General features: G+C 48.0%; 1 protein-coding gene across 1 annotated transcript in view; it reads left to right on the top strand.

Moving 5' to 3' along the window:
* The window catches only part of Nuak1 (NUAK family kinase 1), a 69,408-nt gene that overhangs the window by 43,648 nt on the left and 8,060 nt on the right, over window positions 1-17,700 (top strand). The window contains exons 3-6 of the mRNA XM_048418162.3: window positions 953-1,104; window positions 2,869-2,934; window positions 15,293-15,412; window positions 17,554-17,686. Of these exons, the coding sequence (XP_048274119.2) occupies window positions 953-1,104; window positions 2,869-2,934; window positions 15,293-15,412; window positions 17,554-17,686 (471 nt within the window). The remainder of the gene's footprint in view (window positions 1-952; window positions 1,105-2,868; window positions 2,935-15,292; window positions 15,413-17,553; window positions 17,687-17,700) is intronic.

Genomic DNA, 17,700 nt, shown 5'->3' with positions numbered 1-17,700 from the left:
TCCTTGGGTGGATCTACACTTGATCTCGGAAGTCCTATCTGCGTAGTGCAAAGCTCACAACCTCCATAGGCCTCATCAGCTTCTTCCTCTTTCAAGTGGTACTATTTCAACTATTCCCTGGTGGTGCGCTGTTAGGTTTAAATGAACAAAACAGGTCCAAGCAGGGCTCATAGGACCATATAGGATGTGGTGACACACACGTCAAGGTGAATATGAAACATGGGAGGTCCAAATGGTTTTGAGCAAAGAGATAGCAGGATGGGGGCCAGAGAGGCGTTGCCAGGGATGTGGTACCTGGTCTGCATCAGATGGTCGATGAGTGGTAGTGTGTGTTTATCTATGCAGTGTGTGTGCATGCATGTGAGCTGTGGTGGACACAGAGGTCAGCAGAAAACCTCTAGAGTCGGCCCTCATGTCCCACATTGTTTCCAACAGTCTAATTTGGTGCTGTGTAAGCCAGCCTGGCTCATGTCGTTTGCAGGACCCTTGTGTCTCCACCTCCCACCCCCTGCATAGGAGCACTGGTGTCACAGACACGTCACGCCATCGTATTTGGCTTTTACTTGGTTTCTAGGGCTCTGAGCTCCCATCTGGGCAACAAATACTTTACCTACAGAGCCATCTCCACAGTCCTGTTAATTCTCCTCTATCCTCTCCACAGAGAACCGAGCAGGGGTTGGAGGGGACTGGGGAGAAATGATCTTGTTAATGGGAGTGGGTTCTGCTGAAAAGACCCAGGTATGTTTCTCTCAGCTGTACAAGGCTTGTCCATGGACAGAGGGAAGCGACCATTGTCCCAAGTCCTCCTAGTGTTGAATATACAGATTTGTGACACCCCCAACCCTTATCTGGCTCAGTGACATCTCCACTGGTCTCCCTTGCTCCCTCTCTGCAGTCCTGATTAGTCCTGCTGGGTAACAGTGTTTGTTTGTTTACCTTCCCTTCCCCACAGTGTTTGAGAACAAAGATAAGATTGTGATCATCATGGAATATGCCAGCAAAGGGGAGCTGTATGATTACATCAGCGAGCGGAGACGGCTCAGCGAGAGGGAGACCAGACACTTCTTCAGGCAGATCGTGTCCGCTGTGCACTACTGTCACAAGGTATGGCGGGTATTGCCACTTGGGCTGTAGATGGCCTTCGGACACCTCATGACACGCTTAATATCGTAAAAGTCTTGTTAGTTCATTGCACCATGTGTGGAGAATTTACAGAATGGGGAGAGAAAAGTCCCCCTATTCAAATCCCGTGTGTGTGTGTGTGTGTGTGTGTGTGTGTGTGTGTGTGCAGGTGTGTTCATTTGTGCATGAGTGCATAGAGGTCAGAGGTCAATGTCAGGTGTCCTCCTCAGTTACTTCCCAGCTTAGTGTTAGAGACAGGGTCTCTCACTTAGCGTGGAGTTTGCTGGTTCTGCTAGACTGAGCCCTCAGGATCTGCCTGTCTCTGTATGTCAGTGCCAGGATTATAGATGTGCACCCCCCCAACCGTTGGTTGACCTCTGTGGACATGAGAGACACTCGTGATCAGATGTATCCTCAAGTGACACTGGAAAGCACCACAGGCTGTACTTCCGTTATCCGAAGCGTGTGAATGTGCGGATTGTGTCTGAATGGGACTTTCTTAGACTCATTCCATCTTCTTATGTCAGCCAGGAATGCGGGCGTGTGAACCAAACTTCTCTGGGTATTTCATTAAGAGAGGCAGCATCCCTGTGCTCTGTGTCTCTTCTCCAGGAGACTTGTTTTTTCAATCACCTCCTCAGAGCTCAGATTAGCAAAAACAGTAGCAGGAATGCATGCCGGCTCTCTGCAGTCAGGGATTGTGGAGGTATTAGAAGCTCTCTCTCTCTCTCTCTCTCTCTCTCTCTCTCTCTCTCTCTCTCACACACACACACACACACACACACACACACACACACACACACACACACAAAACAAATTACAGAGAACCAACTGTATCCATGCCTGTCAGTTTGCTCAACAGGGTGCAGGGTGGCCTCCTCTGAGGAAGCCATTTATCGGGAGCCCATTCGCCATCTCATCCACACAGCCCCCAAGCATTTCTTCCAGTCCACTGCTCTCCCTGCTGCCCATCCCTGGGAGACTTGCACAGACCAAGCTTTGCTGCTGGGCAGAGCCCCACCCCCGGCCCTTTGGCGACCTCTTCCCCTTAAACTGGCTGGCTGCTCCAAAATTCAGTTTCCAGACTGGTCAGAGCTCGCCTGAATAAAAAGGGTACACGGTATGACAGCCCCCAGTGGCTCTGGTCTCATTGGCCGGCAACCACCTCTTCCCTTTCATCAGCCCTGCGTCCTGCAGAGTGGCCAGAGGGACTTCCAAGTCTTTCCAGCTGGCTGCTTCGGAAGTATTCCAGACAAAGCTCAGGAGACTGGGTCAGGCCTTTCTCCAGCGTGAGGGATGCAGGCAGGCAGGCAGACAGACAGACAGACATGCAGGCAGGCTGTCCCTGGAGCCCTATGCTCCGCGTCCCCAGCTGAGATGTCTGTTGCTCCTCCTGGATCCCATCTCAGACAGGGTCTGCACTGCCTGGGATTATATTGCTTTCACACAGCGGAATTACATTCCCACAAAGCATCCCCCTGCTGGTTTACAGGCTCTGGGGGAGAATGGATTCCAGTCATTTTTCCTTTAACCACACAGCAAGTGAGTAATGCGCTCCTGTCGCTGGGCGCTGTCTGGGGAGCGTCCTGACAGCGGGAGCAGGCTGAAGGATGGCAGTGGAGACCACCGGGGAGGGTGCATTTCTCTGTCTGTCAGACTGTCCCCCTGTCCCGCCTCCCCCTAGCTGTCTTGCTGTCTGTCATCTCACCCACTCCTGTTCAGCTCTCTCCTGTTTTCTTGTTGCAGAATGGTGTGGTCCACCGGGACTTGAAGCTGGAGAATATTCTGCTGGATGATAACTGTAATATTAAGGTAAAGCTCAGACAAGGACCCCCACCCCTGCTATGGCGGGTGGGTGTGGCAGGTGGGTGTGGCTTCCCCTAGGCCTGGATCTGAGGCAGCCACTCCCTCTGCTGGCAGGCAGGCTCTGGGAAAGACTCCCAGCAATTAGCTCATTCAAAGGATTTAATTCAGCCAGCAGGCATTAAGGAATCTACAATCTACCAGACTCTCTTTTCCCTGCTAGGACAGCAACGGACGCAGTCCCTGCCAACAGGAAGTGCACAATCTGGAATTCTTATCACAAAAGTGACATACATATTTCCTATGTATTTCAGCAACATACATATTTCCTATGTAGTTCAGTAACATACATATTTCTTATTTATTTCAGTGATGTACATATTTCCTATGTATTTCAGTGGCATACGTGTTTCCTATGCATGCATGCATGTATGTATGTGTGTATGTATGTATTTTAGCTCCCATTTACTTAAGATTCTCATAAGCCCCTCTTTCAGACAGCTTATGAGAAGGACAGTGTTTATTTTGTAACTCACATATACATAGGGAAACTGAGGCACAGACAGGTTAGATAACATGTCCAGATAATGGTGGTTGGTGTGTAAAGGTCGACAGCCCAGGTCCACATCCCTATGCAGCTATGATATGACAAAAGGGCCCTTCCTCCTTCCACTCCCCAAGTGCTGAGGGTCAGGGCTAAGGTACAGGCGAACGGCTCACACCCGCTTTAGCAGCCTTTCCTGGCTCTCGTCTCTGTGACTTCCCACCCCTCATCTCTCTCTTATGAACCAACTATGGGACTGAGAGCTGGGTACAATGGTGGTAGTGTTTATTCAGAAAGAGTGACTTGGGGTCGAAGAGATTCCCCCCCCCAATTAAGAACACAACACCTGAGTTTAGTTCATAGCACCCACATTGGGCTGCTCCCAAATACCTGTAATCCCAGCTCCAGAGGATCGTACGCCCTCTTCCAGCTTCTGTGGACACGTGCACTCACATGTGCGTAGGTCTGCATGCCCGACATGTGTCCATACACATAATTAGAAATAAAAATCAGTCTTCAAAAAAGAAAGGGTAAGCCGGGTGATGGTGGCACACACCTTTAATCCCAGCACTCGGAAGGCAGAGGCAGGCGGATCTCTGTGGCTTCGAGGCCAGCCTGGTCTACAGAGCGAGTGCCAAGACAGGCTCCAGAGCTACACAGAGAAACCCTGTTCCAAGAAAAAAAATAGGGGGGGGGATGAGTGATGGAGTTCACCGTTTTCTGGCTGCCGCTGGAGCTGGAGAAAGCTCTCCAGGGTTGAAGAGCCTCCTGGGGAGCAGTCTGGATGTCCTGCAAAATAAGCAAACACCATTTCAAAATAAACGGAGCTCGCTGTATGGGTTTCATTATGAAATGGCCTCAGCACTCCCGGCCCTGAAGGAGCCCCCTCCAGTTGGACACTTGTGACGTGAATGGCTCGTCCCTGGTCACCAGAAAAGGCGTAGGGACAATCTTACACCTTCCCCTTCTGCTGTTGCTGCTGCCGTCTTGTTGATGGCCGTGTGATGGAACCATATCCTTGCTTGGAAGAGTGGAGCTGCTCTGGAGTTTGGACTCTGTTTGTAGAAGATGACTGTCAACCGTCGGCCACCAGTGGTCTTTGACAATCCTTGAAGGACACATCCCCGTGACCTCCCCACTCAACAGAACAGTTGGCCTCAGTCACATATTTCTGTGCCATCCATAGAGTCTGATGAAAACAATTGGTTGAAGTCATTCTTCCTAGGAACAGGAAGTGAAATCTCAAGGTCTCTCTCTCTTTTCCTTTCCAGCAAGGAAAAGATCTGGATTATTCTAGAAGGAACACTAACTATCAAGTTAAACAATTATGGACTGGGGCTATATTTTGGTGGTGGAGTACTTGCTGATCATGTATGAAGCCCTGGTTCAGACCCCAATATTGAAAGGGGGAAACAGCTTATGGGCTGTGGGGCTTCCTAGCTCCTTGACAATGGGAAACCACAGAACCCAGTTTCTACAGTCACAAAATAGGTGATAGTAACAGCCGCAGCCTTGCTCCGGGAGCCTTTCTAAGGTATTCTCTCTTTCTTTATGCTAAGATTGTTTGTTTTTGTTTTGTTTTTTGAGACAGGGTTTCTCTGTAGCTTTGGAGCCTGTCCTGTAAATAGCTCTTTTAGACCAGGCTGGCCTCGAACTCACAGAGAAATCCACCTGCCTCTGCCTCCTGAGTGTTGGGATTAAAGGCGTGCGCCACCACTGTTGAAATCACTGTGTACAAATGAGTCTGGGCTCTGGAGCTGGGAAGCCTAGGTCTGTGCTGCGGCTTCGCTTCTTACTCATGGCAGGATTTTGGGTAAATTTCTCACCCATTGATTTTAGTTTCCCCTGTGAAGTAGGGAGGCTAGCTCTGTCTCTAGGGTTGATTTGTTCGTTATCGCCAGTGAATTTTTCTTAGAGTTTCTGTGGGCCAATTGTAGGCATTGGTGACAAATGTGAAGATTGTATCTAAAAATATAGGCAAATGAGACAGCACTTTTAACTCTGTCCACCCCAAGGGCTCCGTAAATGACTGGTCCCCGGAGGAAGCATGGCAAGGAAAGCCAGCTGCTGGGACAAGTGGCTCCGGGGGAGTGGTGGCTGGGCCCTGCTGCCCGATAGGAGCCTTGCCTTCTATGGGGTTTGTACTCATTGATCTCAGTGAGTTTCTGTCCAGATTCTTCTTGCCACCTGTCGCCCAGAGCCCTCGGAACTAAATGTAGTCTTTACAAGGTCTGGAATGTGAGCCTCTCGCCTGGGGATTGGGTTCTGTAGTTCAGCGTGACCTCTTGGTCCCGTGGTGTAGTCCCAGAAGTGATAAGCGCATAGCTTCCTGTGGAGTCATCTAATTCCCTAATAGAGGAGAAGAATGGCCAGAATTCAGACAGTAATTGTATAGGGGACAGAGGGGCAGCAGCCTGGAAGAAAAGTCCCTCTGCAAACGCCATGGAGCAGTGACTTCACGGCGAGCTGCTCTTGGGGACCAGGTTTTCAACCTGGGATCCTATGCTTTTGTAGCCAAGTCGCACACACAGTACTTTACAAAATTCAAGTTTGGTCCTGTATTTCTCTTTGCCCTTTTCCTGGTAGGAATCTCTGCTCCTGCTCCTAGGCCTTTCCCAAGCTGGGAACATACACGCATGCGCGCACGCTCACACATGCCCGCGCGCATGCGCATACACCCCGCCCAACAAAGAAAATCTTTCCCTTTAAAAAGCCACTATTTACAGTTTTCTCCATTGTTTCAAAGAACTCCACAAAGACCTGCCATTCTACTTGAAAACACTTGTTGAGGGTCGTTTTCCGACCCAGAACGTCTAAGGCATGTGCCTGAGATCGAACCATGAATCAGTAGTTTGTTGTGTCTTTGTTCTCCCAGAGCGTCCCGTGGTGCCTGGCGTATGCTGGCATTTAGAACTGTTTGATTTGGGGGCACAGGAGTTAGGGTTGGAACTCACATGTCAGACTGCCAGGCAAACCTTTTTCATCCTCTCACACCCACTTCCAAGGGTTCTTAAGAATGTGTTTCAGTTGGTGTTGATGTGTCTTCCGGCTGTACAGGGCCCCATTCTTCCTGACTCAGCGTTTTGCAGACGCGTGTTTAGAAAGGACACTTGCTGACAGAAGCAGTCAGACACATGGCCACAAGCTGGCCTCTGTGCGAATAAGGGGCCATCGCTGCCTGGGCCTAGGGGGACCACCGGTACAAATGTGCTACCAACCAACCCACCAGATGTGAGCAGCAAGGTCTTTATAAGAGAGAGAAAGTGTGGGGGGGGGCGTGGGAGGGGCGTTGTTACATTGTCGGTCCACATCTCCTGTGTTTAAGGAAGCAGGGTAGCAGCCCAGGAAGCCGCTGAAGAGGCTTCTGGTTTAAACTTGTTAGATGTTGCTGTGATTTTGGTGTGATTGGTGTGAGCGGTGTGGTCCGTTCCTCTTCTCTTTGCCTGAGGACAATTCACAAAGCGCACATCTGGCTTGGGAAATTATTTATCTGACCACAAGCAAGAGGGTGCGGTTTCTAAAAATACTCCCGCAGTCCAGCGGCAGGAGGAATGAGCGCGATGCAGTGTTTCGAATCGCATTCCATTCTCCGTGGAAGCAGGGCCGAAAATAGCACCCAGCCTAGCATTAATTTGCAATTAATAAAAACAGGCCAGATTCACATCCCACTCTCTGGGAGAATGGAATGCCGACAATTCCCATCGAAGGCTCCGGTAAAAGTGCCTCCCCGGAAGAGGGCCAGGCGCCCGGGTCAGCTGACCTCCTTCGAGAGGGCTGGGAATCTGCTGAGCTCAGGGCAGTAGAGGAGCCGAGGGGAGATGATCGCTGCCCCCAGTGATAAGGAAAGCTTTTCTGCCAGGGCTCAGAAAAGGAACTTTGATTGGCAGGGACAAGATGAGATAGGAGTCTTGGCAGCTTAGCAAGATGAGGCTAGGGATGGTGGACCTCTCGGCTTTGGTTAGACGAGTGTGAGAACTGCATATTCTTGCATTAACCAATTCGTTTACTTGTGTGTGCACACGTGTATGTGGGCGGCATGTTTGTTTCGCAGTGTGCCTCTGCGGACCGCAGTCATTCATTTGTTCCTTCGGGAACTGAATATCTGCTATAAGCACTATTTCTTTGTTCATAAGATACTTACCAGGTCTCCAATACTTTATCTTTAGTCCTGTGCTGGGTGTTGGGGAATTTAATGCTGAGTCAGATAGCCAGGTTCCTTTTGTCTCGGAGCTCAGAGTCTGGCAATCTTCACTGGTAGTGATAACGAGCCAACAGGTGTTAAGAAGGCAAAGAAGATAAGTCAGTCCCCCCCCCCCCCCCCCCCCCCCCCCGAGGTCTGGGGATTTCAGCTAGGGCGGAGAGCAATTTGCAAAGGAACGTCCAGTGAAGGAAATCAGGCCAGGGTGTGGATGGAGCCTGGTGGTTCAGTTCAGAGAGGTTGTCCAGGAAGGCTCCTTTACATTGCTCTTGGACTCCTCAAATCTACAGAGCCTTGTCTGACTTCCTGACCTGGGAACATATTGTTCTCTCTGTCCGGAATGCCCTCTCCACTCCTCTGTGTCTGTCTGTTCTTTAGGGGTCTTCCTCCAGAAAGCTCTTCTCCCTTGGCAGGCCAGATGCCATCTGGACATGCTAAACAGGAAGAGGTGTGTCTGTCTAGCCAGATGGAGCAGAAGGGCTTTGTGGAGGAAGTGGTGACAGATCTCAGTTCTGAAGGCTGGGGAGAAGGGTCTGATGGATGGAGCTTGCAGAGAAAAGGGAACTTCACTGAACTGCTGGAAGCCAGAGCCCTGAGCCAGACCTTCTGTGTGAATACCCTCACCGGGGTGGAACTGAGTACCTCATTTTGATGGACAGGGAGGTTCCTATAGCTAATCAGGAATGAGACTGGCTACAAATCATTGCTCACCCCTCCCCAGGTTCTACTCTTTCCTGTCAACCCCTAGATTTGCCCTCTGTCTGAAGGAAGATCACCCAAGGGTCCTTTCATTTCCTCTTATGTAGAGTGCTGTTGACTTACAGAGAGCTGTCCCTGTGCCAGTGACAAGGCTAATGGAGTCACTGTATGCAGAGCAGCCATACAGGACACTAGAGATATGTATACAGCCAAATGATATTGGCTGAGCATTAGGATCCTTTGCAGCGTGACCCTTACCACACCCTCCATTAAGAGTTTCCCAGATTGTTCCTGGTTGGGCATTTCTGGTCTCAAGACCACGTGAGCGTAAATCTTCTGAAGATGAAAACCAGTCCACTCCCTCCTGCTCATTGTTCCTGGCAACTGCACAGGACAGTGGCTGTCCTGGGTAAAGTCACAGTAATTAACCCTGAGGCCGGAAAGGAGCAATGGACTGTGTCTTCCTGCGTGGAATTACTATCCTCCTGGAGTCCAGGGAAGTCCATTTCCTGTGAACAATAACTCCCCTTGACACGTAGTTTAATGGCCAGGATGGCTCTGGGTAGACTCCTCAGGCAAGCCCCTTGCCTCAGTTTCTTCATTTGCTAAGAGGAAATAACCATGAGACCTTCCTCTGAGGGCTGTTGTGAGAGCCATCTGCAGAGGGTTATGTCAGGTTCCTAGACAGTGCCTGGCTCTCAGTGATGTTCCTATTTCTTCCCCACTGACTGCCATTTTCTCAGCCCTGGTTACTGCTACTGCAGATCCGTGTCCTAGCAGAGGCAGCTGAGACTCAGAGAGGAAGAAGTGTCAAAACTCCATTACTGAAAGCCTGCTGTGTGGTAGACCTGGGGTTTGCACTTGCCACGTGTCTGCTAACTTGCTTTCTCAACAGCCCTTTCTGGTGGACCATGGTGTGAGCATCAGTCACATTTTACAGATAAAGAGTCCCAGGCTCAGGAGGGAATCTTGTTACAATGTAGCTTTCTACTTTCTATTCAGCAAGCCTTGGGGAAGGACCCGGGAGTCTGCTTTCTAGATGCTTGGAGGTGATGCTGATGATACTGGAGAGGGGTAGCTAGATTGACTGGCATGCCTCAGGACTGGAAAGGGACAGAGCTGGGCTTGGAACTAGAGTACTTCAGCTTCTTCCCATCCTGTGATGTAGCCTCCCACACTGGACCGGTCTCTCTCATACATGGGTGGAAATCTTATCTCATGCTCTGAGTTGGGCAGTGGGTTCTCGGGCTTTCTGTTGAGTTGGCCTCCAGCTGTTAATGGAGACAGCTGTAACTTACAGTCCCCAGTCCTTTTGTTAACAACTCTATAGGCAAGAGTTCTGAGTCCACTTTTCGGATAGACAAACTGAGGGGCATGGTGGTACTTAACCAGTGATTGCCTAGTAAGGACAGGGTCAAAGTTCAACCCCCATTCCTGTGACTCCTAAGCCTCTGATCTTTGAGTGCAGGGCACTTCCTCTAAGACACTGCAAGGGACTGGCAGACATTCCTAAGGAGCCTAGTCATGCGCTTCCTTTCTTAGCACTTAAAAACCAACCGGCTGCTACCTCCTCTCCCATCATTCACAGTGACCTTGGGGTTAATTCTATTTTGATGGTGGCAAAATATGTGTAATGTAACTTAAAACCTACTGTACTTGGGTGTCCAGCACAGAGGCAGGAAGCACCCCAGCGCCCAGCTGAGGACCGCAGACCTCCCCTGCACCTGCACCTCCCTCCTTACCCATTGTTCTGGCTCCTTGCTTCTCTTTCCCCCAGCCCCTGGCAGTCACTACCGTTCTACTTTCTGTTTCGATGAATTTATCTACTCTAGGGACCGTGTATAAATAGAATCAGACAATGAGTATCTTTCTGTGCCTGGCTTACTTCAAACTGCTCTTGTCTACAGGGTTCATCTGCGTTGAAGTGGGGTTAATCCTGCCGCCACGTGAATGATCCCCCCTAATTTATCTCTTTGACTCCGATTTTCACTTAGCTAGGGCACACCTCTAGAGGGGATGGATAGTCACAAAGGCAGTGCAAGTTAAACCTTCTCTGATGCCTTTCAGAGTGGAAGCCGAGCTGCAGGAGGTAGGATGAGATCAAAGGGTGGTTCTGATCCAGTAAGGGACAGGGCAACAGTTTAGCACCAGCAACAACAACAGAAACAAATACCCCCCCCCACACACACACACTCTCTCTCTCTCACACACAAACAGAGAGCCCTCTTTCTCCAAAGCTGAATGGTATGCCAGCAAAAGAGTACTGGGTGGGGCTTCAGAGTCTGTCCTCTAAGATGCTGGGAAGCGATGCTGGCTCAAGGATCGGATAGTAGAACCCGCCTGATTGGCCTCAGTTAGTTACAGGTGGTAAGAGAGGGTGCTCATGGGTGGAAATGTCCTTTTACAGAGTTGGGTAGCTGGAGAGACCCTGTGTGTCTTGTTGCTTTTCCTTGTGATTCCCCAGCCAATCTTCTTAGGACCCCGAACTTTCAGAAACTTTATTTCCTGCCACCCAGGCCTCTTCTAAACATGGCGTTCAGTTCTACAGCGTGATGGTTTTTTTTTGCGTGGCCATGTTACATTTAACCCTCGGTTTTTCCTGCACTCTCGTGCATTTTGCTTTTTTTCCCCTTAGGTCGCCGGTATTTGTATTTAGCTTGAGTTTCCTTGTAGAGCAGTATTTATTTAGAAAGGAGGCCTTAAACAATGACAGTTGATGGGAAACGCGTGCCACGGCCCCAAGAAGAGCTTAAGAAGTGAAGATAATCGAAACCAAAAGCAGTGTTTCGTACGTTGTTGTTCGATGTTGGTCGCGGCCCCAGCTGCGAGCCCAAGGCCGGTTGGTTGGTTCTCTCTGGTGAATGTGGAGATGCTTTAATTAGACCCATGTGGCTCGCCACCTTCCTAATTCCTGCCAAAGAAGAGAAGGACTTCTTCATTTTGTGATCCAAACTGATTCACTCGCGTGCATGCTCACCTCCTTGACTCTTTCTTATTGACGGTCCCTAGTGTCATGGTAAATGCCGTCTCACGTGTCCTGAAATCAGTCACCGATCAGGATGTAAAGACAGATGTGCCGTTCCTGCGGTGTACACTTGATATATGCTTTATCCCTTTTAATTGTCTTGTAGGGGCAGGAAAGATCCTTACTCCCGTTTTACAGATGGGGGAATTGAGGCTTCTGAGTGGATTCACACCTGGTGGTGCCTTCCTACTTCGCAATCACTGACATAAGCGTCATGTGGCTTTAAATCCTAGAGCTGAGTGGCTCAGGGTCTGGGAATGCTGCGTGTGTGTTGATTAATACCGCTTTTCCGTTCGAGGGCCAAGAACATGGGCTAATCTAGATTTCTATTAATCTTGTGTCCGCAGCAGTGACAGTTTTACAGGGAGCTGATAAGCACCAGTCTGCGAGGATGGGAATGGGTCCGAAATGTAAACACACTTCCGCCAGAGTGCCTGCGTGGCAGGCAGAGATGCCCAGCCTGCCTGAAAGCCCCTGCGGTGGGCGATTGTGTGCACGTGCAATGGGTGTTCTCACACGCGTGTGTTTGAAAGCCCCAACGTGCCCCAGACAGCATTGGCACTGTGCTGTGGCTGAGCAGAGCTGTAGTTTTAGGCTGAGGGAAGCTGAAGCCCCAGGGCTCCTTGGAATCTTCGCTGGAGCTGAAGCTGGTTCATTCTTCTGATTGACAGGACACACTCTGTAGAGCTTCCCACCAACTTCCTGCAAGCCAGTCAGGGGCCTTGATAAGCAAGTGGAATTCGGAGCAGTGAAGTGCAATCTGAGCCCCAAGAATGCCTTTTCTAAGGGTGGCTGTGTGCAGCTGCTTTGAATGACATTCCGTTCATCCAAGGATGATTTTTTTTTTTTTTTAACAAAAATGGGCTTTTTCGAGGGGCTTCATTCAAAAAAGCTTCCGTGGCATTCAGTCCCAGAAGCTCCCCGGGTATGTGGCTCGTCCAGCACATTGCTAACATGCAATTGGAAATCAGGCTTGGAATAGTGGAACACAGGAGGGGTTTGACTTGCAAGGCTGGCTGAGACTGAGGAAATCCACAGACTCTCCCAGGGCAGAGTGTTTCTAGGGCCTGAAGCGCCAGAGACACACACGTGAGCTGCCCAGGGCTTGCGTATCTTCAGATGAATGACTCTGACTCCCTAAACCTGTTTTCTGGTTTAAAGAAGTCTCTAAAATGTTGTGCTAAAATTGCCTTCACATAAAATGACCACTTTTGAGCATTTAAAGAATTTAAATCTATTTTTAATTAGCATACAAAATATTAAGTGTCCTTGTGACATTTAGCATAAAGTATATTCATATTTTTATAAGTATAGTTTTTGATAGACTTGGGTTAGAGAATTCAACAGTCATGGATAACTGGGAGTTTTCAATAAATGGTAATTGGGGTTATTATTATTTTATATTGCTGTTATTTTTCTTATGCTTTTCAAAATATAGTGCCTGTTCCGGTGCTGAGTATTTCTTGGCCAGGGGCAGCTGCTAGGAGGGTAGTACAAAAATGTGGAGCCTGCCACAGGGGATTCAGAGTCTGTTAGGGAAGGCAGATGTGTATGTATGCATAGTATGGACAAATGCATATATGTGTATATATGTGTACATGTACTAGATAGATAGATAGATGATGGATAGATAGATGACAGATATATAGATGGATAGATGGATGGATGTAACAGCATTGCTGTACAAATGCATATATGTGTATATGTGTGCACATGTACTAGATGAGATAGATGATGGATAGATAAATAGATAGATGATAGATAGATAATGAATAGATAGATAGATGATGGATAGATAGATAGATGATTGATAGATAGATAATGGATAGATAATGGATAGATAGATTCATGGATGGATAGATAGATAGATAGATAAATAGATAGATAATGGATAGATAGATAGATGATTGATAGATAGATAATGGATAGATAGATAGATGATGGATAGATAGATAGATGATTGATAGATAGATAATGGATAGATAGATAGATGATGGATAGATAGATAGATGATTGATAGATAGATAATGGATAGATAGATGATTGATAGATAGATAAATAATGGATAGATGATAGATGGATAGATAGATAGATAATGGATGGATAGATAGATAGATGGATGGATAGAGAGATAATGGATAGATAGATAGATAGATATGTAGGTAGGTAGATAGATAGATAGATAGACAGACAGACAGACAGACAGACAGACAGATAGATAGATAGATAGATAGATAGATAGATAGATAGATGTAACAGCGTTGCTGCCAAGGACTTTACAGAAAACCCTTTACAGAACTGAAGGCCTTGCCATACAGTCCTATGGAAGTGAGGCTAGATTAAACATTTACACTGAGCATGCCTGCCAGGGAGGACTTGCATGTGCTCCGTCGTGTCTCAGTTGACGACTTCCTTCTTACTCTCATGATCAGCCCGTGAGGACAGGTAGAGATCCTGGGCTTTTGTTTCCTGGCAGTATGCCTGGCTCAGAGCTGTTTCTGTGACCTCCACATCCTACAGACGGCCAGCAATAGAGTTGAGGCTGAAAGGGAATGGCTCCAAATTTGAATTTCATCCTGAGTCATGTGCATATAGAGTTCAGAAGAGGTGCCACCAGCTGCGTAAGTCAGGGTTTTCTGCGGTGTGACCTGCACACTGGGTGTTGTGAAATGGTCACTGGTCCCTCCTTAGTCAGGATGGGTGGCATTCCTCTAGTCCCAACAAGTCCAGCCTAAAGTAGGCAAGTCACGGCGCCCAGTTCAGCCTGGAATAGAGGCTTAGTTCGAGGCCATTCTGAGAAACTTATTAAGCTCCTGTCTCTAATTAATAATAATAATGATAGGGCTAAGATCTTGTGTTTAGTCCCTAGACTACAGGAAAGGGTAAAGGTGAGGGTTGGTGAGTGTAACTCAGTGGTAGAGTGCTTGCCTAGAGTGCCCAAGGCACTAGGCCCAATCCTCAACATCACAAAGTAAAACAGTTCAAAGTCCTGCTTCCTTTTATCTGAGACTTCACTCTCCATGGTTTTAATTACCCACAGTATTATATGGAACCAAGAGTATTATGTGAAACAGTCCAGAAACAATTTATGTGCTTTAAATTGTGTGCCATTCTGAGTGGGGGTGACATAGTCTTGTGCCGTCTGTCTTGATGGGAAAGGAGTCATCTGCTTGTCCAGGGAATCCGTGTTGTAATGCCACCCACCCAACTGTCACTCACTAGCTGTCCCATTCATCAGATTGACCGTTGCAGTACCTGTGTGCAGGTGACCTCATCACCTCATCACGGCACCAAGTGCAGGAGCAATGATGCTGCCTGTTAATTTTATCTCAGTATGTTATTATAATTGTTCCATTTTATTATTATATATTCTTGCTAGTCCCTTAATGTTTTGATTTAGACATTGTCATAGACATGCATGGATAAGAAAAAAACCAGCAGATACAGGGGCTAGTACTCTGGAAAGTTCTAAGCATCCCTTTGCAACTTTGGAACATACTCCGTAGATAAGGCCTGCCCTGCTCATTCATGCTTATCTGGAAGACCGAAATGGTGATTTTTGTGATAGCTGTTGTTATCGGGATGTTGTAGTTTACATGTGAAAAGTTCCCCCAAAGGCTCATGTGTTTGAACACTTGGTTCCCAGCTGGTGGATTTGTTCGGGGAGAAAGTGGATCATTAAGAACCTTAAAGTTTTGTAGTTTAGCCGTACTGGCATTGGGAATGGTGGGAAACTTGGGTTGTCTGACGCAGACTAGAGACTAGAGAGACGGGGGTGGGGGGGTGGGGGTAGGGGGGGTTGGGGGCAGGCGTCCTCATTCACCCGGGTGGTTCCAGTCAGTTTGAAGACGCTAGCGACGTCACTCTTGCAGATCTCCATGGGTCTTGCTTCTCTTTGCAGATCGCTGACTTTGGGCTTTCCAACCTGTACCAGAAGGACAAGTACTTGCAGACATTTTGTGGGAGCCCGCTCTACGCATCTCCTGAGATTGTCAACGGGAGGCCTTACCGAGGGCCAGAGGTGAGCAGCCTGCAGGTGTAGGGGTGGGGAAACTGGAGGGAGAGGGAGGCAAGAACGAGAACTTTCCAAGTTCTTAAAACCCCCCAAAGACCGAACAAAGAAAACTTGCCCATGTTAATATCTTGTTAATGCCCCAGAGAAGAAGTGTGAAAGCCCTAGAGAAGCCTACGAGAGCAGATAAAGATGCCTGTTCCACTGTAAGGTAGTTGCTAAGGATTTCTTTGATTCTTTCTTTCTTTCTTCTTCTTTTTTTTTAGATTTTTCTCTTTTTAGAAATAATTGAGATCATCTGAAAATAATTGAGATCAAGTTAGTAAGGGGCACATTATGCATACTGTAACACAAACACACACAAATGCACACATGCGCATACACTTGTTTTTTGTCAATTTAGAATTATTTTATGACACCTTCCAGCTTCATTATTAACATATGATTTGTAATAACCACATAAAATTTTGCTTTATGCATATATTATTACATATTTAATAATTTACCTGGCTTGAGACACTTGGTTTTCCCTATTGTATCAAAATAAACAGAGCAAAGAAAACTCTTATCAGGTATATATCTCTTTTGCCCATATTTAATAGTGTGTGTGTTTGAAGAAATAAATTTTAGTGGCATCTTCTCTTTTGTGAGAAATGTATTGTGTAACGAGCCTTAGAAGGGCTCTCATGGTCACTGTCAGATACACGTCTGCAATTAAACACGGCAGTGAAAGCAGCTTGGGGCAGGAAAGGGTGCATTTCATCTTACAACAGACAGTCTATCATGAAGGGAAGTCAGGTCAGGAACCCAGAGGCAGGAACTGAAGCAAAGACCTGAAGTACACTGCTTACCGAATTGTTCCTCGTGCCTTACTAGCCCGCAGCCTTGTTTAACCCAGGACCACCTTCCCAGGGTTGGCAGTGTCCCCAGTGGACGAACCCTCCCACACCCATGATTAACCAAGAAAAATGCCCACAGACTGGTCTGTATCAATCTGATGGAGGCCTTTGTCTCAGTTGAGGTTCCCTCTTCCCAGGTGACGCCGGTTTGTGTCAAACTGATGGAAACCGTGAGTTAGTAGGACGGTGAGCCTCTCCTTGTGGAGGTTCACCCACCCCTAACCCTTAAATAGCAGTGGCTTGGTGTGCAGAAATGTTTTCTTCCAAATATTTATCCATCTGAGAGTGTTTTGGTGGCAGGGTCGGGATAAAGGGAAGGCTGCCAAGAATCACTAACGAAGTAAAGAGAAGGTCTTCAAAAAATAAAATATAAGGGACAAGCAAAGGGTTGAAGCTGGCCTGTAAATTTATTGTCAGACGCGGCTTTGGTCGTTGCTGGGCGGGGTCTGAGGTTGCAAGCGGGCACTCGGGTCTGGTCAGCAAACATACTTTATTTGGCCACATTCATCTCCCTTAAGAAAAAAATTGAACGAACATTTAATAGCTGAGAGATTCCACAGAAAAGTCATATTTCTGGCGTCTCTGTAAAAACCAAACACTCTGGCAGTGCTGGGCCTACATTTGTACACGGTAGTATAAGCCAGGAAGAGACTGCCTGCCTAAGATGGGAGAATGCACACTACAACTGTATCTGCTGTCCTCAACTTTCCACATTTACACCCTAAGTTCTTTTCTGCTCTGTCTTTGTGTTTATTGCCTTTCCGGCTCTGGTAGGATTTGGAACCCTTGAGCCCTCTGAGGAGGTAAAGGGAGGAGCTGATTGTTTGATTTGTTTGTTTGAGACAGGATTTCCCTGTAGCTTTGGAGCCTGTCCTGGCACTTGCTCTATAGACCAGGCTGGCCTTGACCTCACAGAGATCCACCTGCCTCTGCCTCCAGAGTGCTGGAATTAAAGGCATGCACCACCACCATCTGGATTCTATTCCCATTTTTTAAATCGAGCTGGAAGCAGTCTAGACTCTACCTGCCTCGTGGAATCATTACGAGAACCAGGCACAGTTTCCTACTTCCGCGTGCTCTGTAACAGAGTGGGCTTGCTTGTTCATTGCCGGGCTGTGGTGGTAACCTGCCTTCCAGGTGCTAAATCCAGCTCCTGGGGGTGCTATGGGCTCATACACAGCAGTGCCAATGGTTTGGAAGGCATCTGGGGTCTGCATCCTAACTCCTATGTGTCCTGTCTCTCTGCTCCAGGTGGACAGCTGGGCCTTGGGCGTCTTGCTTTACACTCTCATTTATGGGACGATGCCCTTCGACGGCTTCGATCACAAAAACCTCATTCGACAGATCAGCAGCGGAGAATACCGGGAGCCCACACAACCCTCAGGTGTGTGTCCTGCG

The sequence above is a fragment of the Myodes glareolus genome, chromosome 26, assembly GCF_982192425.1.
Source record: "Myodes glareolus chromosome 26, mMyoGla1.1, whole genome shotgun sequence".
Taxonomy (NCBI): domain Eukaryota; kingdom Metazoa; phylum Chordata; class Mammalia; order Rodentia; family Cricetidae; genus Myodes; species Myodes glareolus.
This window is presented reverse-complemented; position numbering and strand designations above follow the sequence as displayed.